Source organism: Phytophthora infestans, genomic scaffold, assembly GCF_000142945.1.
Source record: "Phytophthora infestans T30-4 supercont1.8 genomic scaffold, whole genome shotgun sequence".
Lineage (NCBI taxonomy): Eukaryota > Oomycota > Peronosporomycetes > Peronosporales > Peronosporaceae > Phytophthora > Phytophthora infestans.
In genome coordinates this window covers 3,597,053-3,623,091 of record NW_003303751.1, presented here as the reverse complement: position 1 = coordinate 3,623,091, position 26,039 = coordinate 3,597,053, and the positions used below count along the sequence as shown (strand labels likewise).

Genomic DNA, 26,039 nt, shown 5'->3' with positions numbered 1-26,039 from the left:
GTGAGGCGATTACCTCGAGCCTGATCTGACGATAATCCCACTGGCTTCTTGCCGGATCTGGCTCGATCCTGGCTGGATTGTGTCAAATCACGCGTAGGGCGTACTGGATCCCGAGCTTTCACGTTCACAGGGGCTTCCTGTCCTCGGATCCTCGCCCGCGCTTCCAGCATGGATGCCCCGGAGGGTCCTAAAGTCATGCGTCGTGGTTCGGACGACGTGTCTGACTCATCCTCAGCGGCGGATTCGTAGTTTGAGGACGCAGCTTGGCTGATCCTCGGCGACGACACTGGATCCATAGTACGCGACCTTTCTCCGGTGATGGACTTAACTCTGGCAAAGAGGTCCCGCGTCGCGGATACTATGAGATCCAGGTCTAGCTCGAAGATATCCTCTGCGTCGAACACACCAGCTACGATGCCTGACTCCGTAAGCAAACGTAATAGATCTTTGACTGCCACCAACTTGTTCGCCGTTTTCGTTGGTGCTCTCACCGGTTCCCTTGGATCTTCGATCTGTCGTGGATTCAGGATCTGCATGACAGGATCTTGATGCAGGAAGTCGCGTAAAGCTTGGTGGCGATACACAAACTCGAGATCCTTGTCGGACCAGCTTGACCTGGATCCAGCTTGGTCTTCTTCCGACTCTGGAGCTTGCATCTTCTTCCGCGTAGTCTTACTCGTTTTCGTCTTCTTTCTTGTTTCTTCGACTAGCGGGCTTGGGTTTAGGTACGGTGTTGGCTTAACCGGTGCATCTGCAAATGCATACCGTTTCGCCTTCACTTTCCCTTGTTTTGTTAGCGGATCTTGACTTGCGTCAAGATCCGCAGGGGTCCCCGAGGGGACCTGGGGAGGATAGAGAGGTTTCTCTTCTAGATCCGGATCCGGATCCACCTCTCTTCCGTCGACAGAGTTCCTCCCAAAACTCCATCGATCCGCGGATCTTGTTTCATTCAGCAGCGTCTTCGTCGATCCGACCTCCGACGACGCCTCTTCCCCTGGCTCAATCTTCACTTGAGCATCTTCTTGGGACTCACGGTGAAATCCCGAGTCACCAAAAGATCCGGGCACGCGCACCATTGTGGTGTAGCGGGATCAGCAAAATCTGCGAGATTGCCAGATCCAACTTACCAACTGCGCCCAGACACCGACTAACGGAGGGGGTCCCCCGATGATCCGTGTTCTGCTGAACTTTCCTCACCTTGTGTACCCGTCGGGGCGGGAGGATCTGCTCTCTCGGTAACTTCCGAAGAGTTCAAGTGGTGAAGCTTGAGTGTCTTGGCGAGACGTGGGGATGGGGTGGAGCAGCAGTGGAAAATCTTCACTCTGCGTCCGTGGATGGTTCCGAATCCTAAGCGAATATTCGAGCTTATGGATCCGGGCCCTAGATCGTGGATCTGGCCGTAGGGTTGCCTTGCGGGTGTGTTCCCTTGCCTTTGTGTTGTCCTTTAAGTCGTACTTGCCGCCTCCTGTGACGGGATCTTGAAAGTTGAGAGCCCCTAGGGTGTAACCGACCAAGTAGTAAATTCGGTTAACCTGTCGGATCTGCACAAGTAAAGGAAAAGCTCACTAGGTTGTAGGATCTGGCCAATGTATTATCCAGTTATCACTACCAACACTAGATTCGCAATTCCCAACCTTCTCGGAGCTCGTACGGCCAATGTAGTTCCGGTTCTTGAGGGCAGGAAGGCACTTGCGTGTCACTGTGCAAATTGGAGTCTGTATTGATATTTAAGCCTATACCTGCCTGGGTTTCTACCTTCTATGTCTTTCATCTGCTAAATCCCTTACCAGGCTCGGCTGCATGTCCCTTCTTCCCTTGACCCATCATCCCAGCTGTGTTATCTTCAGATCCACCGGATATATGACGTAATCATCATGGTCACCCTATTATGGGTACACTCATCCGGATCCAGGTCGCTTGGATCCACCTCACTGTAATGGTACACTCGCCGTGGATCCGAGCTCTCCAATCATCCAACATCATCTCGCAACCGTCTGTGATCTCCGTTGTCCCACGAAAGTTCGAGATCCACTGTATCCCTCATCCCTATACCCTGGATCCAGGTCCCTCCAGGCGGGATCCTCCCTCCTTGGATACGAACTCGGAAGTATGGGATCCGGGGTACCTCGCGGTGGATCTTGACTCTTCATTAGCCGTGGCTACTAGATCCACCGTCAGAGAGCACCGACCATCCTTCCTTCATAGGATCCACACTCGATCCACTCTTGTATAGTATATCCCATATCCATCTTAGTGAATCCAGGTAAGGGTGGATCGGAGGTAAGTCTTGGTGGATCTTGCCTTCTCGTACATCGCTCATATCAGATCCATCGTCATTCCATACGGGGTGCTGCTCGCCATGGCTAATCCACCACAGGCAACTTGCACCCGTGCCAAACAACCCAAATCCTCTATAATCACTTGAAATTGTCACTGATTCGGGATAGTGACCCCGCGTCAGGACCATTCTCTTATTTCTGAGAAAGCACTTCACCACATTACTGCTTTGACGATGACACCATTATGTTGGTCTTGATTTACGTGGATGACATTATGGTGGCTACTAATGACGAGTCAAAGAAGAAGAACTTGTTCAAGGAGCTCGATGAAGCGTACGGGATCAAGGATCAAGGCTTGTTGACGGAATATTTGGGTATTGAAGTGGAGCAAACCGCTGAGAATATCACTATCCGTCAGAGCAAGTATGCACGAGAGATTTTGGAGACTTTTCGGTACGAAAATGCTCATGCAGTGGGCAACCCAATGGAAACTAACGCTCGACTAGTACCGTTGAACGAGAATGACGAGACTGATACAAGCTTCGAGTATCGTAAAGCGATAGGAATGCTCATGTACTTGGCTACAGGGACTCGACCTGATTTAGCGTATGCAGTTGGTCAACTGAGTCGTTTCGTAGGAAAACCATCCGCGAAACATGTTGGAGCCTTGAAGCGGGTATTGAGATACCTTGCTGGTACTGTGGAGCATGGAATCACGTACGAGAGATCACGTCAAGAAGAGATACCAAGCAGAGTGGTATTTGAAGGATTTTGCGACAGCGATTGGGCTAACGACCCGGAATCACGCAAGAGTACGACGGGATTCGTATTCACACTGGCGGGTGGTGCTGTTTCTTGGATGTCTCAACGTCAATCAATTGTTGCTTTATCTACGGCGGAAGCTGAATATGTTGCATCCTGTGAAGCAACTATGGAAGCTATGGCGTCAAGCAACATACTGCAAGAAATAATATCGAAGAAGAAAGTGGAGCTCAGGCTTGGTATCAACAACCAAGCAGCTCACATTTTGGCTACCAATCCTACCTACAGTCGACGCACCAGACACATTGAGCTGAGATGGCACTTTGTGAGGGAACAAGTGCAGAAAGGAGCGATTGCGTTGCACAAGGTGAATGGCAACGACAATCCTGCTGATGCGTTTACCAAGCCACTGGACAAGCAACGATTGAAGACACTATTGATGGACGTTGGTATTGGATTGGCCACAAACTGAAGGACACGCGACGAAGTGCATCCTGGATGTCAAAGCTTGCACTTTGAGAGAGGCGTGTTGGAATGCATATCGTCGATGTGGCAGTTGGAAGGTAATGAAGGCCGACGTGCGACGAAAGCGAACTGCTACGAGACTCTGCGTATCAAACATAAGCGCAGGAGTGCTGTTGGGAGTATAGTGAAGGAGAAGCGACGAGGCTCAGCTTGAGAAGCTGATACAGCGCGCTTAAAGGATCAGCGAACCTCAGAGAAGCAGCAGCATTAACTAACTTAATCTTACTTTTCATTTTCTTCCCCAAGTGCGAAGTATCGGCCATACGATCAAGAAGTGCGACTATTGACTAATCAAAATAATATCGATAGCCGTTGCTTTAGCGAAACCAGTACGTTGTGCTCTGCACTGGAAGAACCGACGAAGAAGTTGCTGGCCAACGTGCTTCTCAAATGAGCACTTCGGTTTGCGGGAGCACTGCTGCTAATTTCTAGACAGTTTCAGGTTTAGCAGCACCTACTTGCCTGTGCGCTTCCGTTCTGTTCTGTTGAATGGCAAGCCGCATTTCAACATTAGCGAGAAGAAACAACCCATAGAGTACCAGGATCTGGAAAATAACTAGCCAGAGTACCCTAGGGTAATCATAATCTGGCGATTGCTAATTGGATAGTACTAGAATGTGCCAATTTATCTCTCATAATACTGAATAAAACACACAGCCTGGGTTCTTTTAGCCTCCACCAGTGGCATGAACATGTATTATGGCACTAGGATATAATACTCACAACATCACAAGTTGTGACCTCGCTCGCCGTTCACCTTCACTAGTAGACAACGATCATATGGCACAGCCTCAGTCCCAACCATATCTCGAATTGCGAACGAGGTGCGTCTAGCAAAGGCATGTTGGTATACACTAATACAGACAACGACGGTGAAATCCGCCATACCTTTGAAACACGCCCGAGTCCAATCATGCTAATGAAACCAGTTTCAGCCAATCCGTATGCCGTATTTGAGCGTTTTTGTACAATCAACCCAGGATGTGTTGATTCCTGCATCGGTTCTGTACCTTTTGGAATCGTTTTTGCACTTTGTGTTCAGATTTTGAGCTGAAACTACCACTTTCAACTAATCAAATAACTGGGCGGGTATTCTTGTCGCGCGTAATTTTTTTATTTTATATGAAGGATAGTGTTCAGACACCGGGCGGATTTCACCGTCGTTGTCTGTACTACACTTCGTACATGTAGTAGTATTTAGTGAGGCCAACTTATCGTCTCTTTTCTAACTTCCATGTTATTATATTACGAGCAAGTTTCGAAATATAAAGCTGACCTCTTATTCTCCTTCTTAGCATACCCCACTCGCACTCCCTGACTCTACTGCAGCATGATCGCCTTCTGGGAGCTACCTTTACGGACGGCCTTGGCAGTCGGCGGGAAGCTCTGTACATCCACGGCGTCGGCATCTCGGCAGAAGGCTGGCAACCACTTAGCTGATAGGCACCGCAAAACCACACGTAGAGGCATGGAAATTGCGCCCAGGCCAATAGAGATTCCCCACTGACCGGCATTCAGCGGTTCGCAGTTGAAGAAAGACCCTGTACACTGTACGATGACCAACTGCATGAGAATCTGGAGAATGGTCACGTAAATATACACGCGATTGCCCATTAACCCCTCGAGAACGTTGGGCTCGTCGTGGATCTTGCGGCAGTTGAGCTCGTTAAAGAGCTGCATCCACACAAAGGTGTTAAAAATGACAGTCATATGCTGGGTGGGTTCGTGTTTGTGGTCCTCATCGAGGTCCTGGTAGCGACCAGAAGGTACGTCCAACATCTTCTCCCCTACGAACGTGAGCATGAGCAGTATCACAAGCTGGTAGATGGACTGGCCGATGATATGTTTCGTCATGATCTTCGAGAGCAACGGTTTGGTCTTCGGGTATGGCCGGCGCTCCAGTAGAGCCTGCGTTGGAGGTTCTGTGGCTAGAGCCAACGATGCGAACGAATCCATGATAAGGTTCACCCACAGTAGCTGCACAGCAGTAAGCGGGGACTGCTCAAGAATCACAGCGCCCAAGAATGCCAGGCTGATAGCCACAACGTTGACAGTGAGCTGAAACATGAGGAACTTGGCGATGGAATCGTACACGTTCCTGCCCCACTTGATGGCGCTCACGATGGACGTGAAATTGTCGTCCATAAGGATAATGTCGGAGGCGTCCTTGGCCACAGCGGTTCCACTAATACCCATCGCGAAGCCCACATTCGCCTTCTTTAGAGCAGGAGCGTCGTTCGTACCGTCGCCGGTGACAGCAACAACCTGTGGGCCGTAGGGCATCAGGTTTGACTGCATCAGACCTGTCACTAGCGTATACTTGTCTTTTGGTGACGAACGCGCCATCACACGCAGCAGCGGCCAGATCTTGTCGAATTCCGACTGGATAATGTTCCCGTTCCCGTCCAGGACACGCGTACGGAACTCCTGTCCTTCAATGACCAGGGAGCCGTCGTTCGGTGAAATGATACCACACTTTCCTGCGATGGAACGCGCAGTGGAAATATTGTCACCAGTGACCATACGCACGATGATACCCGCACGGTGACAGAGCTTGATCGAGTCTGGTACCTCTTTACGCACCGGATCTTCTATACCGACAATGGCAATGCACGTGAGATCTTTCTCAACGTCATCGTCGGACCATTCGTTGATCTCATCCGCCGACGTCTCAACGTCACGGTAGGACAGACATAGCGTACGAAAGCCTTGAGACGCGAACTTCTCGATAATGGACGTGCCAATGATTTCCTTCTGGTTTCCGTCGAGTGAGGCTACAGAACCGTCGAGGCGCTTCATCTTACTGCAGAGACCCAGGACAACTTCGGTGGCGCCTTTGGTGTAGATGCGACAGGTACTTGCCGAGCGTTTGACCACTACAGACATGCGCTTCTTCTTACTGCTGAACGTCAGCATGTGGCCGATCTCAGTGTTTGCACGGACACTGGAATAGTCGACGCCGCAGTCACGTACAAACTGCAGCAACGCACACTCGGTCTTGTTGCCGGTGTGTTCAGGTTGGCCGCCAGGAACCTTGGATGGGAGAATCTCAGCCGTCGAGTTGACGCACACTCCGTTGCAGAAGACGTCACGTGTAGACTCGGACATTTCATCCGTGGCTTGTGAAGCGGACGTGAATTCTTGGCCTCCGATCCAGATTTGCATGACTGTCATGCGGTTCGTCGTTAGCGTTCCCGTCTTGTCCGAGCAGATGGTCGTAGCACTACCCATAGTCTCACAAGCGTCCAGGTGGCGCACAAGGTTGTTGTCCATCAGCATCTTCTTCACCGAATAAGCCAAAGAGATGGTCACTGCGAGCGGTAGACCTTCCGGGATGGCCACCACTAGCACCGTGATGGCCACAATAAAGAACTGCAGGTAGTCGCTGACGTATTTGGCCTTCCACTCCTTTTTCTCGTCTCCAGTGAAGTTATGCACCGAGAATCGGATCGACATGATGATGAACACAAGCAACGCTACAGTCGTCCCGAGCTTTCCGATGAGAATCGTCAATCGGTTGAGCTTGGCTTCAAGAGGTGACTGCGTTTCGCCGTCGTACTCTTCCTTCTGCTCCACAGTGCCATTCGCCCCTGCGGGGGGATTAGGAAGGGGTGTCGTCGCAGCAGCGGAAGGTGCTGATTTCTTCTCAGCCTCTTTTGCCTTCTCCTTTTCCTTGTCTTTTCCGAGGATAAGCTTCTTGATGATTCCTGCTTGGGAGCTTTCACCAACACAGACAACCAGCATCTTACCCAGACCCTCCATGACCTTGGTTCCTGAAAGGAGGAACGGGTTCTCCGTGTTCTTCACCATCAAGTCTGACTCGCCGGTCATCGCAGACTCGTCCAGCTTGAGCTCCTTCTGGTCGAACACAACACCATCGGCCGGCACGATATCACCCAGGTCCACACGAACGATGTCGCCCACCACGAGTCCGAACTTGCTCACCTCGGCTGGCACCCCGTTCCGAATAACTTTAATCTTCTCGTCCTCCTTGACGGCATTTAGAGCACGGAACTGCGCCTCCTTCTGGTAATCATTGATTGCCGTCACCATCGTCACCACCAGCACCGCGAAAATAATGCAGGCCCCTTCGATCCAGCCCGTGTCCGGGTGGTCACCTACAGTGATTGCTAGGATAACGGAGAGGATACCGGAAATGGTGAGCACGATAATGGTCATGTCCTGGAAGGCTTCCCACATAAGCTCTAATAGGGCTTTGGCCTTGGGGGGTGGAATGTAGTTGGACCCGAAAGTGTCTTCACGCTGCTTCAAGTCTGCGCTATCATTGCTGTTGAGTCCCTGCGTGATATTGACACCCAGTGATGCTGCGACGCCCGTAATGCCCCCTAACTTGGCAAGCTGTTCCGCTTGATGTTCATGTTGCGTTTCGATAAGTCGGATGAGATCACCGGTAACGAGTTTGAACTGACCACCCTTGGGTTGCTCCGAGTGTATCATGGCCCCCCACCCGAGTACCTGCTACCAGGCAGGTGTGGCCTGATCTCGAATGTTTGCGTTCTCCTCGTGTGAGTTTCGGTGCGTTTAGGGACTTGCTTACCTGCTAGTTCCCCGTTGTGTCGCGTGAACTCAAAGTCCTGCTTTTTTGTGAAGGTGTTGCCTTCGTTTCTCCCGGCGGCCGGGCACCTTTTCGGAAATGCTCGCACGCTGGGAGTTGGGCCGTTGGTTACAAGCCAGGGCCATGCGATTGGAGCCACGACAAGTCACGCGTTGCTGTACAACGAAATTAGCTCGACAAGACGGAGGAAACCAATTCCAGAAACTCCTTGGTGAAGGCCCTATAAATATGAGCGTAGTGTGTGGCAAGCGTGTATCCCATGATAGAGCTATCATGAGTGTATTTCTTCTACCATCCTTGTGGTCGATGTTGCTACCAGTAAAATCGATGTCGTTGACGATGACAACAAGATGGCATATCACCCGAAAATGGACCTGCTTCAAAGCTACAAGTCCTTTTTCTTAGATTATATGTGCACCTACAGATATCTACCTTCTTTATCGGTCCACCTGGCAAAACTCAATGAGACGCCCAATTCACATGTCGATCAAATGCTCTTGCAGATATATTTGGCCAGCACTGTGTCTCATTTGTCAAGATGGTCATCTGCATTGTACCGAGTGTGGATCCCCCCCTTTTGAATTTGCAACAGCTTCTTTGATCTCGAAAGTCATGATTGGGGTACTAACTTAGCATAGAAACTTCTCTTCCGAGTGTTTGGCGAGCGACGCGAAGATCGACTCTGACTGCGCCAAAAGATCCGCCGGCGACCCGAACTCAACCACCTGGCCTGCGTCCATGACAGCAATCTTATTGCAATGCATGATCGTGTTGATGCGGTGCGCAATGGTCAGCACAGTCTTGTCGGCGAACGTCTGGCGGATGGTGGCCTGGATGAGCGCGTCGGTGGCCGTGTCCACATTGGCGGTTCCCTCATCCAGCACGACGATCTTGCTGTTCTTAAGCAGTGCACGACCGATACACACGAGTTGACGCTGTCCTACCGACAAGTTGTCGCCGCACTCCGATACCTCAAAATCTAGCCCAGCACTCCACTTGGCCAGACTATCGGCCATGTGGACCTGCTGTAATACAGTCCAGATCTCCGTGTCTGAGTACTCGCCAAACGGGTTCAAGTTCTCTCGCAATGGCCCGTCGATGGTCACACTGCCATTATCGAACTCGCAGATGCGGAACAGTGCGATCATAAGTGAGCTCTTAGTAAGAGTCTTACCCGCCCCCGTTCGTCCGCAGATATCGACTTTCTCTCCTCCGCGGATGTCCATACTTACTCCACGTAGCACCAGTGGCAGCTCCGGTCGGTATTTGAGGCACAGGTTGTCGAACTTGATGGCTCCTTGCAAAGGCCACACTGAGCTGTTAAGCGGAGTGCAGTCAGAAGCATCTTCTTCTTGTGGAATATTACGAAAATGCAGCAGTCTCTCCACACTCGTCATGGCGCTGTCAACATGGTCAACAGCTCGAGTGACCCACTGCACCACGGCCGTCAGCATGAGTGAATATGTGAGCGAGAGACCCGCGGTCATGGCACTCAGCTGGCCTTTGGTAGATACGAGATACGCTGTGACAATGACAATGATGACCACGGACAGCATGTCAAGACGTGCAGCTAGCCATCGACCCGCCGACCAATATGTGATGTACATGTTGGCGTTCTCATCCACCACCTTCTTGTTCAGAAGTTTGAACGTGTCCTGCATCTTGAAAGCTCGGATGGTTTGCAGCCCGGATAGCGTCTCACTAAAGAGGTTGTAGACTGGTGTACGAGTGACTCCTTCGAGACGCTTGACCTCGCAGCTCGTCTTCTTGAAATACCGGGCCGTGACGACAAAGACGACGATGATAGGGATGTACGCAACCGCGATCCAGTAACTCACGAAAGCTGATACGACAAAGGACCCCAAAGCCATTGAAGCGTGCTGAGCCACAATTTGGTAATCCTTGGGTAGTACCGAGTCTACCTGATCGAGATCATTAGAGAAGCGGTTGAGCACGCGACCCACGGGTGTGACGTCGAAGTAGCGGTTTACTGGAGCGCCCAACACCCGACGGAACAGATCGTTATGCAGATTTTTGGACGTGCGTACGCAGGTCTCCGTCAAATATAAGGCCCGACCGAGGGTCAGCACCGTAGCCAGCACGATCAGACCCACATACCACAGCGTGAAGTCCTCCCCGGAGTACGTCGGGTCAACGTCACGGCGAGGCATGTTCTTGGGCCAGTGACTCGGCCACCAGTCACAACCACGCGCACAGCTTGACTTACGGTGTAGAACACGACGATGAGGAAGATAACGACGAGTCCGTTCATTCCCGACTCGTCGAAGTACGTCTTGTACACGTCGCTGGCCACGGTGCCCTTGATGCGGTCCTCCTCTTGAATGAGTTGTTGGCTGTCTTCGGTTCCTTCTTCTATCTGAGCCCCCGTCGCTGGCACGGAGGTCTTCACAGGTGCTTGCTTGTCCTGCGTTGGATCGTGGTTACTATGCCACCCAGCCCCATCAGAATTCCCACTCGCAGTTTGCGTCATATCCAGCTCGGGGAACATCGCCATCACCTCTTCATACGTGCCGTCACCGGCAATGGTACCGTCACGCATCACCAGCACCTTGTCAGCACGATTAATCAGGTCGTAGTGGCTGTTCAGCACCAAGATGCGAGTCTTCGACTTGGCCAGACCCATAATGCACTTGTCGAAGATGCCGTGCGCTACATGAGAGTCCACAGCACTCAGCGGGTCATCCAGTAATAATACATCATAGTGTGAACGGTACATGGCACGCGCGATGGCCACACGGGCCTTCTGTCTGCCACTCAAATTGATACCGCGCTCGCCAATCTCGGTACGATCCCCGTGTGGCAGCGCGCGGAGATCCATGGTAAGCTCTGACGCTTCCAGTACGGTCTCGTATCGCTCGACATCAAACGATTCTCCGAACAGAATGTTGTCGCGCACGTTCAGATTGCGGATCCAAGTCTCCTGGCTAACGTAAGATACGTCACCTCTGAGGTCCAGACTTCCACGCTTCAGTGTCATTTCACCCAGTAGAGCGTTCAGCAAACTCGACTTGCCAGCACCCACAGTGCCGATGATCATCACGAGCGATCCATTGTCGATCTCCAGATCCACACCTTCGAGCCGAAAGCTCCGTCTCTCTTCATCTCTCACATCAGCAGGCATCGACGCTCTCACACTTGATGAGCTCCGACTAAAACTAAGACCATTGCAGTCTACTCCAAATCCAAGCTCGGAGGCTTCTCTCAACGTATGAGTCGATACTTCGTTTCCCTCAAGAGCAGGTGTGACCACCACGACATCGGCCGTTTTGCTGGACAATGGCCACTCGAAGTCAGCGTCACGAACGGATATACTACCGACAGCAGAAGGGGTCTCTAATTCATTTGCTGCACTATTGTCCAATTGCAACTGGCCGTACTCGTCGCTGGAAAGGTAGAGATCAATTCGAGCGAATGCGATCCGAGCCTGCGAATAAGCGGAAATGGCAACAGGAAGCTGGATCAACGCAGTGCGGCAGATGTTGACCATGGCAATGAGAGTGAAGGCGTCGATAACTGAGATCTTGCCATTGACAGCCACGTAAATCCCAAATGTGACTCCGGACAGGAACGCCGGAGTGAGGAACAGCATCACTGTGTTCACAACCTGATACAGGTGGAACTTGCGTAGTAGTGCAATCTCCTTGGCGCGAATCTTCTCCACGCGATGAGCGAGCAATTCCTCCCAGGCGTAGAATTTCATGACACGAATCCCTTGCAACGACTCAGACGTGACTTTCACACGTTCGTCAAGGAGATCATGTTGGATTCGTGCAATAGTATTTCCGAACTGCACCGATGCAATGCTGACCACCATCAAGGTGACAGCTCCACCCGCCGCAGACGTAAAGTCGAAGAGAAATCCGATTAGTACGACGGATATGACGAAACTCACGGGTCCTACCACAAGCCAAGGACTCTCCATCATAACGGTGAATACACGTTCGGCATCCACGCTCATGAGCGTCAACACTTCGCCCGTTGAATACTGCTGACGCGCCACACACGATAAACGCAGAGACTTCTGGTACACCAGATCCATCACGAGGGATCGCATGTTAGCACCCGTTCTGGACGAAACGAAGAAGACGTAGGTGAGCGAGCTAGCAGCCAAAATGGATGCGGCCGCCATGAACACCAGTAACCAGTAACCATTTTCCACGTGAAAAAGGTTAACTTCTCCCGCCAGGAACTGCAGCACTGCCTGTGCCACGTACGACTGCGATGACAGTGCGAAAATGTACAGCAGGCAGCTGCCGAGTACAACAAGGATCTCACGTTTGAATGTGGCAATGAAAGCCATGGCGACGGGGGAGAGTCCGAACGGCAACTTCTTATGTGGAGTGTAGACCATGCGAAAGCGGCTTTGGAGCGAGGCGCACGAGTCGTTTGCACAAATTGGCCAAATATCTTCTTTCTCGAGAACGTGCTTGGCACCCAGCCCAACTAGAGGCTGGAGCCACTGCACCATCATGACAGCCAGCACGGACGCAGTGGAAAGTGGATTCGGTAGCTGACTGAAGAGCTGTGTGGTGGCTGGCTTGGCGTTCGACTCGTTCGCAATCCTTTCGTTGGCTAGGACGCTTCGAGGAGTGGACGGAGCCGACACGTAGTGCTGGATACTTTCCATGTCTTGAGCACGATGTGAGTCTGAGGACTCCGATATGAGGACAATGACAGCAATTGCGAAGTGAGGGCACGACAGATGCGATACCGTTGTCGAGGCAAGTCGATACTGAATTTGAGCGTGATAATGGGCACATTCACTGGATTTAAGAAAACTCTCGTTATCATAGACACAAGTAATCAATCATCCTATCACGATGATGAGGTGTGCCAAGTTGCAAATCATACGGTGTGTCAACATATTACAAACACTTTGAAGCAAATGTACTTCGGTTTTCTGAAAGTCTTAAACAAACGCGACTGTTTCATTTTCTTATTAACAAATAGAAGATTTGTTACTGTAACTTACGCTCACCGTTTAAGAATCCTTCGGATCCATCGTTGTAGTTTTCAAGAGCCGAAAGATTTGACGAAAGCACATTTCGATGGGATACATTCCCACCAGCGTCACTGTAGTGTCGAGCGTTTAGCGAGCGACGCGAAGATCGACTCTGACTGCGCCAAAAGATCCGCCGGCGGCCCGAACTCAACCACCTAGCCTGCGTCTATGACAGCAATCTTATTGCAATGCATGATCGTGTTGATGCGGTGCGCAATGGTCAGCACAGTCTTGTCGGCGAACGTCTGGCGGATGGTGGCCTGGATGAGCGCGTCGGTGGCCGTGTCCACATTGGCGGTGGCCTCATCCAGCACGACGATCTTGCTGTTCTTAAGCAGCGCACGACCGATACACACGAGTTGACGCTGTCCTACCGACAGATTGTCTCCCTTTTCTGAGAGAATGAGCTGCAAACCAGAGCCCCAACTGGAAACAGCGTTTGCGAGATGAACCTGCTTCAAGACTGTCCAAAAGTCAGCATCCGAGTATTCACCAAACGGGTCGAGGTTGTCTCGAAGCGATCCACTGAATAGTACCGGGTCTTGCGGAATGATCGCGAGGCTTCGTCTAAGGTCATTTAGTTTTAACTTCCGGGCATCCACACTATCGATACGAATGGTTCCACTTTCAAACCCACAGATACGGAAAAGCGCAATCATCAGGGAGCTCTTACCGGCACCAGTACGTCCGCATATCCCCAACTTTTCGCCGCCACCGACGCTCATAGTCACACCGCAAAGTACAAGAGGTAGTTCCGGGCGATACTTGAGCTGCAGATTGTCGAATCTGATAGCACCTTGTGACGGCCACAAGGTATTGTTGACGGGAGACGCGTCCAGAGAGTCTTCCTCTTGCGGGATCTCACGGAAGTGCAGAATACGCTCGACACTCGTCATGGCGCTGTCTGTGCGGTCCACATCACGCACCGAAGACTGCACCATCGACGTCAACATGAGCGCGTATACAAGCGAAATACCCGAGAGTAAGGTGCCGAGCTGTCCTTTTGTCGCCACCAAGTAGAGCGATACCACAAAAATGACCACGACAGAGAGCGTATCCAGACGCACCGCCAACCACCGACCTGCTGCCCAGTAGACAAAGAAGAACGACGCGTTCTCATCCACAGCATCCGCGTTCATCTGCTCGAATCTCGACTGCATCTTGAAAGCGCGGATGGTCTGTACACCGTTTAACGTCTCGCCCAGTAAATTATACACGGGGGATCTTGAAATTCTCTCGAGGCGCTTGACTTCTCGAGAGGTTTTCTTGAAGTAGAAACCCGTCACAGCCAGTGCAGCTATCACTGGAATATAAAAGAGTCCAATCCAGTACGACGCCAGCGCACAGACGATGAAGCCGCCGACACTTAATGAGATACTCTGCACAAAATTCTGCCATTGCTGAGGTAGTAACGAGTCCATTTGGTCCAGATCGTTGGAGAAGCGGTTGAGAATACGCCCCACAGGTGTCACGTCGAAGTATGTGGTCACTGGGGCAGCAAGTACGCGTCGAAAGAGCTCGTCGTGCAGGTTCTCGGAGCTTCGTAGCAGTAGCGACATCACAATAACGCAACGACAGATTGTTGCAACTGCACCGAAAGCGATGAGCCCAAAGTACCACAAACCGAACCACGAGGCCGAATAGGATGCATTAGGATGACGCATATTGTCAGCCCAATCCGCTTGCCACCAGTTCACGAGAACGAGGAGTCCTTGACTTACGGTGTACCCCGTAACGACGATCACCACCACCGTAAAAGCAGTAAAACCAGTCTCGTCCAGATAAGTCTTGTAGGTGTATCCCATCACTCTTCCTTTCACCCGGTCCTCCTTCTCCATCAATTGGTTTCCAGCTTTCGCGTCGCTAGTGTCAACAGGAGAAGAGGAATCGATCTGATTCTCTTGATTAGACGTTGATGCTTGCTGTTTGTCCTCGTTTTCGACATGATAGTCTTCCTTTGACGCTTTGGAAGCTAACCCTGGGAACCGAGCAATTGTTTCCGTGTAGTTCCCTTCACTAGCAATGCGTCCGCTCTGTACAACCACAACTTTATCAGCATGGACCAGCAGATCATAATGGCTGTTTACCGCCAGAACACGCGTCTTGTGTTGGGCTAGACCCAGAATGCACTGCTCGAAGATGGCGTGCGCTACGTGCGGATCCACTGCGCTTAACGGGTCATCTAGTAGCAGAATGTCTGCAGACTCGCGATATAAAGCTGTAGCGACACTCACTCGGGCTTTCTGCCCTCCACTCAAATTGAAGCCACGTTCACCGATCTCAGTACGATCGCCACTTGGCAGTGCAGCCAGATCCAGGGACAACTGAGACGCTGCTAGCACCCTCTCGTAGCGCTCACTGTCGAAATCTCCTTCGAAGACGATGTTATCGCGCAGAGTTGCGTTGAGCACTTACGCTCTTGTATAGGACGTGGAGTAGCTCCAAGGCCCCATTATCCAACGTGTAGGACCCTGAGGAAGACATGCCCCCCCTGCGTCAACAAATGCAATTGATGTGTCATACACAAATGGCTTCGCTGTGACTTGGCATTGAAGTTGTACCGAACAACTTCACCAAAGCTGTAAATCTGTCAATCTGTCTAAAGCCCCAGCACATATTAACATCAACACCAACAACAACCAGCATGTATCGCCCATTCCACACTGTAGCAAATGACGTTCTTGTTAAGCGACACTCATAAAAAATTGTACAAAGTGAAAGAAAGGACTTGTCTTTTTCCACGCCAAGAGCTCCTTGTCACTTTCTTCGAGAATTTACCACACGCGGGTCAAATTCTTTCACTGTCTCACTTTCCGTTTTTCCACGGACCACACAAGCACCAGACCAACCCTACCGACCTTCTCCGCCAACCTTCTCCATCGACCATGGCGTCAGCTTTCGCTTTCCTGCCGCCTGTCCAGGGAGATCTCCCGCACTACGTCTCACCGGCTCGCTCCTTCACGTGGGCACCGGTCAATCCAACCAGTACTCGTCTTCGCTGGACGCGCTCGACTGCTTCCAAGGCCAGCCTCACGCCTTCCCAGGAGCCCTCGGGGACCAACCCCGAATCTACGCACTCGCGGCTTCGTCACCCAGTTGATCAAGTCCTGGGGCCACTCATCGTCGGCAGCTCCACGACCACGCTATCGACCAATATCATCGCTTACTTCAACGATGCTGGCAAAGCTTCGATCCGCAGCCAGTGCCTGACAATCGTCCCGTACAGCCCACCGGCAATGCCGCAACAAGAGCTGAATCTCGCGCTCGTCAGCCCCGTCGTCGCTCCACACGTCCACAAGGCCACATTGATGACCACTTTTCTGGCCGATCTCACTGCTCCGTTGACTTATCACAGCTTGTCTGTTGTCGTATATGACGACCAGCCTGCCACGCGTTCAAAGCCATCCAATGTGGCACCCTCTGTAGCCTCGACCGCAGAGCTGTGCGTGAGAGTTCTCACGAACCTGGCGGCAAACTATTCGCTGATTGCCACGGCCGTCCTCCGCGAGCCACACGATGGCCTTCGTACCAATGCCACAGCTACTGCCAATGTCGGCGACGCCGACACCAACCAACACAAGGTACACGAGTCCACCCAAGGCGCCACCCGAGAAGTCACTCGAGCTCGTTGTCCTGCACTCTCCAATCGACTCAGGATCCAGCGCGTACAGCGACGCGTGTATGACTTCCAGCGGGCATCGAAACGCAAGGCCAAGGCGGTCGATGCCAAGGATCGCCACGCACCAACCTCTGCATCAACACCAGTCCCGTCCAACAAGAACGTGGCGTCCAGGCTGTTCAGCTATCTCAAGGACGCAACGTATCTTGGACACCGAGCCGAGTCCAAGACGCGACGTTGCCAAGCAAGTGCTGCCTCCAATCAGCGCAGGTGGCTCTGAACACAAAGACCTTTCAAATTGTACCAGCTCCGACGTACCAGCTCCAATGCACGAGCTCCTTTATCAACTGCAAACGCCTACACCAGCAACCGTTGTCGTACTTCTAATTATTTTTTAGAGTTGTATCTGCACATTACCGGTATCTGTAAACACTAAAGCATAGTAACACAGCATTATTTATGAATATATATCTACCACTTCACACAACTCTGTCGGAGTTGTACGGGAAAATGTCCTTCAAATCATAGTTGAGATCACCTTCGAACTACGTAGGCGGGTCGCGATGTGCCGCTGAAGCTGTAGTACAAACCACGTTCATACCCACACCAGCATGTAAGAAACACGTCGTCGCACACACGCATCTTACAGGGTTATTAACTCTATTCTTACCACCGCATCAACACGTTAGCTGCCGTCTATCTGGTAACTTCTGGCGGATGGTGGCCTGGATGAGCGCGTCGGTGGCCGTGTCCACATTGGCGGTGGCCTCATCCAGCACGACGATCTTGCTGTTCTTAAGCAGTGCACGACCGATACACACGAGTTGACGCTGTCCTACCGACAAGTTGTCGCCGCACTCCGATACCTCAAAATCTAGCCCAGCACTCCACTTGGCCAGACTATCGGCCATGTGGACCTGCTGTAATACAGTCCAGATCTCCGTGTCTGAGTACTCGCCAAACGGGTTCAAGTTCTCTCGCAATGGCCCGTCGATGGTCACACTGCCATTATCGTACTCGCAGATGCGGAACAGTGCGATCATAAGTGAGCTCTTAGTAAGAGTCTTACCCTCCCCCGTTCGTCCGCAGATTCCGACTTTCTCTCCTCCGCGGATGTCCATACTTACTCCACGTAGCACCAGTGGCAGCTCCGGTCGGTATTTGAGGCACAGGTTGTCGAACTTGATGGCTCCTTGCAAAGGCCACACTGAGCTGTTAAGCGGAGTGCAGTCAGAAGCATCTTCTTCTTGTGGAATATTACGAAAATGCAGCAGTCTCTCCACACTCGTCATGGCGCTGTCAACATGGTCAACAGCTCGAGTGACCCACTGCACCACGGCCGTCAGCATGAGTGAATATGTGAGCGAGAGACCCGCGGTCATGGCACTCAGCTGGCCTTTGGTAGATACGAGATACGCTGTGACAATGACAATGATGACCACGGACAGCATGTCAAGACGTGCAGCTAGCCATCGACCCGCCGACCAATATGTGATGTACATGTTGGCGTTCTCATCCACCACCTTCTTGTTCAGAAGTTTGAACGTGTCCTGCATCTTGAAAGCTCGGATGGTTTGCAGCCCGGATAGCGTCTCACTAAAGAGGTTGTAGGCTGGTGTACGAGTGACTCCTTCGAGACGCTTGACCTCGCAGCTCGTCTTCTTGAAATATCGGGCCGTGACAACAAAGACGACGATGATAGGGATGTACGCAACCGCGATCCAGTAACTCACGAAAGCTGATACGACAAAGGACCCCAAAGCCATTGAAGCGTGCTGAGCCACAATTTGGTAATCCTTGGGTAGTACCGAGTCTACCTGATCGAGATCATTAGAGAAGCGGTTGAGCACGCGACCCACGGGTGTGACGTCGAAGTAGCGGTTTACTGGAGCGCCCAACACCCGACGGAACAGATCGTTGTGCAGATTTTTGGACGTGCGTACGCAGGTCTCCGTCAAATACAAGGCCCGACCGAGGGTCAGCACCGTAGCCAGCATGATCAGACCCACATACCACAGCGTGAAGTCCTCCCCGGAGTACGTCGGGTCAACGTCACGGCGAGGCATGTTCTTGGGCCAGTGACTCGGCCACCAGTCACAACCACGCGCACAGCTTGACTTACGGTGTAGAACACGACGATGAGGAAGATAACGACGAGTCCGTTCATTCCCGACTCGTCGAAGTACGTCTTGTACACGTCGCTGGCCACGGTGCCCTTGATGCGGTCCTCCTCTTGAATGAGTTGTTGGCTGTCTTCGGTTCCTTCTTCTATCTGAGCCCCCGTCGCTGGCGCGGAGGTCTTCACAGGTGCTTGCTTGTCCTGCGTTGGATCGTGGTTACTATGCCACCCAGCCCCATCAGAATTCCCACTCGCAGTTTGCGTCATATCCAGCTCGGGGAACATCGCCATCACCTCTTCATACGTGCCGTCACCGGCAATGGTACCGTCACGCATCACCAGCACCTTGTCAGCACGATTAATCAGGTCGTAGTGGCTGTTCAGCACCAAGATGCGAGTCTTCGACTTGGCCAGACCCATAATGCACTTGTCGAAGATGCCGTGCGCTACATGAGAGTCCACAGCACTCAGCGGGTCATCCAGTAATAATACATCATAGTGTGAACGGTACATGGCACGCGCGATGGCCACACGGGCCTTCTGTCTGCCACTCAAATTGATACCGCGCTCGCCAATCTCGGTACGATCCCCGTGTGGCAGCGCGCGGAGATCCATGGCAAGTTCTGAAGCTTCCAGTACGGTCTCGTATCGCTCGACATCAAACGATTCTCCGAACAGAATGTTGTCGCGCACGTTCAGATTGCGGATCCAAGTCTCTTGGCTAACGTAAGATACGTCACCTCTGAGATCCAGACTTCCACGCTTCAGTGTCATTTCACCCAGTAGAGCGTTCAGCAAACTCGACTTGCCAGCACCCACAGTGCCGATGATCATCACGAGCGATCTATTGTCGATCTCCAGATCCACACCTTCGAGTCGAAAGCTCCGTCTCTCTTCATCTCTTACATCAGCAGGCATCGACGCTCTCACACTTGATGAGCTCCGACTAAAACTAAGACCATTGCAGTCTACTCCAAATCCAAGCTCGGAGGCTTCTCTCAACGTATGAGTCGATACTTCGTTTCCCTCAAGAGCAGGTGTGACCACCACGACATCGGCCGTTTTGCTGGACAATGGCCACTCGAAGTCAGCGTCACGAACGGATATACTACCGACAGCAGAAGGGGTCTCTAATTCATTTGCTGCACTATTGTCCAATTGCAACTGGCCGTACTCGTCGCTGGAAAGGTAGAGATCAATTCGAGCGAATGCGATCCGAGCCTGCGAAAAAGCGGAAATGGCAACAGGAAGCTGGATCAACGCAGTGCGGCAGATGTTGACCATGGAAATGAGAGTGAAGGCGTCGATAACTGAGATCGTGCCATTGACCGCCACGTAAATCCCAAGTGTGACTCCGGATAGGAACGCCGGAGTGAGGAACAGCATCACTGTGTTCACAACCTGATACAGGTGGAACTTGCGTAGTAGTGCAATCTCCTTGGCGCGAATCTTCTCCACGCGATGAGCGAGCAATTCCTCCCAGGCGTAGAATTTCATGACACGAATCCCTTGCAACGACTCAGACGTGACTTTCACACGTTCGTCAAGGAGATCATGTTGGATTCGTGCAATAGTATTTCCGAACTGCACCGATGCAATGCTGACCACCATCAAGGTGACAGCTCCACCCGCCGCAGACGTAAAGTCGAAGAGAAATCCGATTAGTACGACGGATATGACGAAACTCACGGGTCCTACCACAAGCCAAGGACTCTCCATCATAACGGTGAATACACGTTCGGCATCCACGCTCATGAGCGTCAACACTTCGCCCGTTGAATACTGCTGACGCGCCACACACGGTAAACGCAGAGACTTCTGGTACACCAGATGCATCACGAGGGATCGCATGTTAGCACCCGTTCTGGACGAAACGAAGAAGACGTAGGTGAGCGAGCTAGCAGCCAAAATGGATGCGGCCGCCATGAACACCAGTAACCAGTAACCATTTTCCACGTGAAAAAGGTTAACTTCTCCCGCCAGGAACTGCAGCACTGCCTGTGCCACGTACGACTGCGATGACAGTGCGAAAATGTACAGCAGGCAGCTGCCGAGTACAACAAGGATCTCACGCTTGAATGTGGCAATGAAAGCCATGGCGACGGGGGAGAGTCCGAACGGCAACTTCTTATGTGGAGTGTAGACCATGCGAAAGCGGCTTTGGAGCGAGGCGCACGAGTCGTTTGCACAAATTGGCCAAATATCTTCTTTCTCGAGAACGTGCTTGGCACCCAGCCCAACTAGAGGCTGGAGCCACTGCACTATCATGACAGACAGCACGGACGCAGTGGAAAGTGGATTCGGTAGCTGACTGAAGAGCTGTGTGGTGGTTGGCTTGGCGTTCGACTCGTTCGCAATCCTTTCGTTGGCTAGGACGCTTCGAGGAGTGGACGGAGCCGACACGTAGTGCTGGATACTTTCCATGTCTTGAGCACGATGTGAGTCTGAGGACTCCGATATGAGGACAATGACAGCAATTGCGAAGTGAGGGCACGACAGATGCGATGCCGTTGTCGAGGCAAGTCGATACTGAATTTGAGCGTGATAATGGGCACATTCCTTGGATTTAAGAAAACTCTCGCTATCATAGACACAAGTAATCAATCATCCTATCACGATGATGAGGTGTGCCAAGTTGCAAATCATACTTCCCATCACGGTGATGAGGTGTGTCAACATATTACAAACACTTTGAAGCAAATGTACTTCGGTTTTCTGAAAGTCTTAAACAAACGCGACTGTTTCATTTTCTTATTAGCAAATAGAAGATTTGTTACTGTAACTTACGCTCACCGTTTAAGAATCCTTCGGATCCATCGTTGTAGTTTTCAACAGCCAAAAGATTTGACGAAAGCAAATTTCGATGGGATTTATCCCCATCAGCGTCACTGCAGTGTCGAGCGTTTAGCGAGCGACGCGAAGATCGACTCTGACTGCGCCAAAAGATCCGCCGGCGGCCCGAACTCAACCACCTAGCCTGCGTCTATGACAGCAATCTTATTGCAATGCATGATCGTGTTGATGCGGTGCGCAATGGTCAGCACAGTCTTGTCGGCGAACGTCTGGCGGATGGTGGCCTGGATGAGCGCGTCGGTGGCCGTGTCCACATTGGCGGTGGCCTCATCCAGCACGACGATCTTGCTGTTCTTAAGCAGCGCACGACCGATACACACGAGTTGACGCTGTCCTACCGACAGATTGTCTCCCTTTTCTGAGAGAATGAGCTGCAAACCAGAGCCCCAACTGGAAACAGCGTTTGCGAGATGAACCTGCTTCAAGACTGTCCAAATGTCAGCATCCAAGTATTCACCAAACGGGTCGAGGTTGTCTCGAAGCGATCCACTGAATAGTACCGGGTCTTGCGGAATGATCGCGAGGCTTCGTCTAAGGTCATTTAGTTTTACCTTCTGGACATCCACACTATCGATACGAATGGTTCCACTTTCAAACCCACAGATACGGAAAAGCGCAATCATCAGGGAGCTCTTACCGGCACCAGTACGTCCGCATATCCCCAACTTTTCGCCGCCACCGACGCTCATAGTCACACCGCAAAGTACAAGAGGTAGTTCCGGGCGATACTTGAGCTGCAGATTGTCGAATCTGATAGCACCTTGTGACGGCCACAAGGTATTGTTGATGGGAGACGCGTCCAGAGAGTCTTCCTCTTGCGGGATCTCACGGAAGTGCAGAATACGCTCGACACTCGTCATGGCGTTGTCTGTGCGGTCCACATCACGCACCGAAGACTGCACCATCGACGTCAACATGAGCGCGTATACAAGCGAAATACCCGAGAGTAAGGTGCCGAGCTGTCCTTTTGTCGCCACCAAGTAGAGCGATACCACAAAAATGACCACGACAGAGAGAGTATCCAGACGCACCGCCAACCACCGACCTGCTGCCCAGTAGACAAAGAAGAACGACGCGTTCTCATCCACAGCATCCGCGTTCATCTGCTCGAATCTCGACTGCATCTTGAAAGCGCGGATGGTCTGTACACCGTTTAAAGTCTCGCCCAATAAATTATACACGGGGGATCTTGAAATTCTCTCGAGGCGCTTGACTTCTCGAGAGGTTTTCTTGAAGTAGAAACCCGTCACAGCCAGTGCAGCTATCACTGGAATATAAAAGAGTCCAATCCAGTACGACGCCAGCGCACAGACGATGAAGCCGCCGACACTTAATGAGATATTCTGCACAAAATTCTGCCATTGCTGAGGTAGTAACGAGTCCATTTGGTCCAGATCGTTGGAGAAGCGGTTGAGAATACGCCCCACAGGTGTCACGTCGAAGTATGTGGTCACTGGGGCAGCAAGTACGCGTCGAAAGAGCTCGTCGTGCAGGTTCTCGGAGCTTCGTAGCAGTAGCGACATCACAATAACGCTACGACAGATTGTTGCAACTGCACCGAAAGCGATGAGCCCAAAGTACCACAAACCGAACCACGAGGCCGAATAGGATGCATTAGGATGACGCATATTGTCAGCCCAATCCGCTTGCCACCAGTTCACGAGAACGAGGAGTCCTTGACTTACGGTGTACCCCGTAACGACGATCACCACCACCGTAAAAGCAGTAAAATCAGTCTCGTCCAGATAAGTCTTGTAGGTGTATCCCATCACTCTTCCTTTCACCCGGTCCTCCTTCTCCATCAATTGGTTTCCAGCTTTCGCGTCGCTAGTGTCAACAGGAGAAGAGGAATCGATCTGATTCTCTTGATTGGACGTTGATGCTTGCTGTTTGTCCTCGTTTTCGACATGATAGTCTTCCTTTGACGCTTTGGAAGCTAACCCTGGGAGCCGAGCAATTGTTTCCGTGTAGTTCCCTTCACTAGCAATGCGTCCGCTCTGTACAACCACAACTTTATCAGCATGGACCAGCAGATCATAATGGCTGTTTACCGCCAGAACACGCGTCTTGTGTTGGGCTAGACCCAGAATGCACTGCTCGAAGATGGCGTGCGCTACGTGCGGATCCACTGCGCTTAACGGGTCATCTAGTAGCAGAATGTCTGCAGACTCGCGATATAAAGCTCTAGCGACACTCACTCGGGCTTTCTGCCCTCCACTCAAATTGATGCCACGTTCACCGATCTCAGTACGATCGCCACTTGGCAGTGCAGCCAGATCCAGGGACAACTGAGACGCTGCTAGCACCCTCTCGTAGCGTTCACTGTCAAAATCTCCTTCGAAGACGATGTTATCGCGCAGAGTTGCGTTGCGGACCCACGCTTCCTGACTCACGTACGCGATTTCTCCGTGGATATCAGCACGCCCACTAGTCATTTGCATCTCACCGAGCAGCGCCTGCAGCAAACTTGACTTGCCCGATCCAACGGTACCAACAACCATAACAAGGGAACCAGCTTCAATGTGCACGTTCACGTCCTCAAGACCATTATCTTTGACGGAATTGTTAGCCACAGGCCAGCAAAACTGAGCGTTCTCGACGGAGACACGGTCTCTCACGGTAGAGCTCGAGTCTTTGCTGACTCTGGCGTCAGGTGTGAGCTCGTTGCTGTCCAAAAACTCGTCGACCCGGTGACACGCTACTGCAGATTGGAAAAGGTCCGCAACTCCTAACGGGAACGCGTTGACGCCCTGGCGACTCACGTTGATAACTGCGATCAACGTAAACGCTTGGATTACCGAGAACGTGCCATGGTGCACGACGTATACTCCGATCGTTACACCAGCCAGGAAAGTGGGCGTAAGGAAAAGTAGCGCCGAATTGAGGATCTGCAAAAAGTGAAAGCGACGATAGCGTTTGACCTCTTCACAACGAATTTTCTCCACTCGAGTCGCCACGGACTCGCTCCAGGCGTAAAATTTGGTCACTCGGATGCCCTGAAGTGCCTCGGATGTCACTCGAAGGCGTTCTGCAGTTACGTGTAGAAGATCACGCCGAGCTCGACCAATCCGTTTAGCCAGACTTAATGAAGTTGCAAGCACCAGAATCAGCAACACCAGCCCAGCCACAGCAGCAACGGGGTCGAAAAGCACACCGATCAACACGACACTGATGGTAAAACCAATTGGTGCTAGGAGAACCCATGGCCCATTCATCATTCCGTTGAAAACGCGGTCGATATCGACACTCACGAGCGTCATGATCTCGCCCGAGGAATATTTCTGACGTGCCTCACTTGAGAGACGCAGCGACTTGCGGTATACTGCATCTAATAGCAGCGATCGCATGTTGACACCGATTCGAGACGAGATGAACCAGGCGAAGTTGAAGCTCACCATGGATAGAAAGGCCACTAGCGACAGCATGACCACCAAAACGTATCCGTTCTGGATACCGAAGACATTGTCTCGATCATTGATGTAGTCCAGAATGGCTTCCACGAGGAAAGAGATCAAGGCAGATCCAGCGAGGAACAGCAGGTCGCTTGCGAACACGACCACAATCTGGCGAGGAAACGTCTTCACAAGAGCCAAAGCTACTCGAGGTATGCCGAGAGGCTGAGGAGTCTTTCCGTTGTTGATGGCGCGGAGCTCCATCTCGAACTTGACTCGAAGTACAGCGCAATTGTCTTTCCGGACACATGGCCCATACATCTTCCCGTTCCAAGGGACGCTTGGCACCGAGAGAGATCAGTGGCTGCATCCAAGCCATGCTCACCATGGAGAAGAAGGACGCAGTGCGAATCGGGTTCTCCTGCTCTCGGAAGGAGATCGGAGGGTCGTCCATGGAGGATGGCGATTTGGGCGTTTGAGGGCCAGCGGTGAAGGGATGTTGCTTCGTCATGACCGGTACTGTATGAGGCAAATTGAACAATGACGACGATATTTCCGAAGAAACTTGAGGTGCTTCCGTACCGCCCGAAGTCTTGTGGCGGAAGTTGAAGTGCTCTACTGGTGTTTGCGCAATTCTGGACTTTTGTGGACGTTTATCAGCTGCGCAAACATAGATGGACATTTTTGCCCGGTATGCTATTTTAATAAAACTACATGTAGTCTTATAAAAAATATTTTTTTACCAACGTAAAGAAAGTGCTTTTAGCAATAATACATTTTATGTTGCTAAAAAAGAGGCTTTATTTAAAGACCAATTTTTTATTCTATTTTAAACTCTTTACTTATAATAAGAATGAATTTAAGAAAAAAATCGCTTAAAAACGGTTATTC

At 51.6% G+C, this 26,039-nt stretch overlaps 5 protein-coding genes across 5 annotated transcripts; 1 reads left to right on the top strand and 4 right to left on the bottom strand.

Annotated features, from left to right (window-relative positions):
* Positions 1–4,886: 4,886 nt before the first annotated feature.
* PITG_06672 (P-type ATPase (P-ATPase) Superfamily) lies at positions 4,887–8,024 on the bottom strand (the record flags this gene model as incomplete). Its single annotated transcript, XM_002998704.1, has 1 exon — positions 4,887–8,024. One exon carries the CDS (start codon positions 8,022–8,024, stop codon positions 4,887–4,889), a length of 3,138 nt encoding a protein of 1,045 aa, XP_002998750.1.
* Positions 8,025–8,771: 747 nt separating this feature from the next.
* Positions 8,772–12,790, bottom strand: PITG_06671 (canalicular multispecific organic anion transporter, putative; the record flags this gene model as incomplete). The annotated part of the gene is made up of 3 exons (XM_002998703.1): positions 8,772–10,196; positions 10,370–11,432; positions 11,541–12,790. The coding sequence occupies 3 exons, from the start codon at positions 12,788–12,790 to the stop codon at positions 8,772–8,774; spliced, it is 3,738 nt and encodes a 1,245-aa protein (XP_002998749.1).
* A 530-nt stretch (positions 12,791–13,320) lies between these two features.
* On the bottom strand, positions 13,321–15,618 carry PITG_06670 (ATP-binding Cassette (ABC) Superfamily; the record flags this gene model as incomplete). The annotated part of the gene is made up of 3 exons (XM_002998702.1): positions 13,321–13,628; positions 13,839–15,523; positions 15,581–15,618. The coding sequence occupies 3 exons, from the start codon at positions 15,616–15,618 to the stop codon at positions 13,321–13,323; spliced, it is 2,031 nt and encodes a 676-aa protein (XP_002998748.1).
* Positions 15,619–16,002: 384 nt separating this feature from the next.
* On the top strand, positions 16,003–17,193 carry PITG_06669 (uncharacterized protein; the record flags this gene model as incomplete). Its single annotated transcript, XM_002998701.1, has 1 exon — positions 16,003–17,193. The coding sequence occupies one exon, from the start codon at positions 16,051–16,053 to the stop codon at positions 17,062–17,064; it is 1,014 nt and encodes a 337-aa protein (XP_002998747.1).
* Positions 17,194–17,461: 268 nt separating this feature from the next.
* On the bottom strand, positions 17,462–25,830 carry PITG_06668 (ATP-binding Cassette (ABC) Superfamily; the record flags this gene model as incomplete). Its single annotated transcript, XM_002998700.1, has 5 exons — positions 17,462–18,853; positions 18,907–21,484; positions 21,964–22,183; positions 22,394–25,469; positions 25,534–25,830. The coding sequence occupies 5 exons, from the start codon at positions 25,828–25,830 to the stop codon at positions 17,462–17,464; spliced, it is 7,563 nt and encodes a 2,520-aa protein (XP_002998746.1).
* Positions 25,831–26,039: the final 209 nt, after the last annotated feature.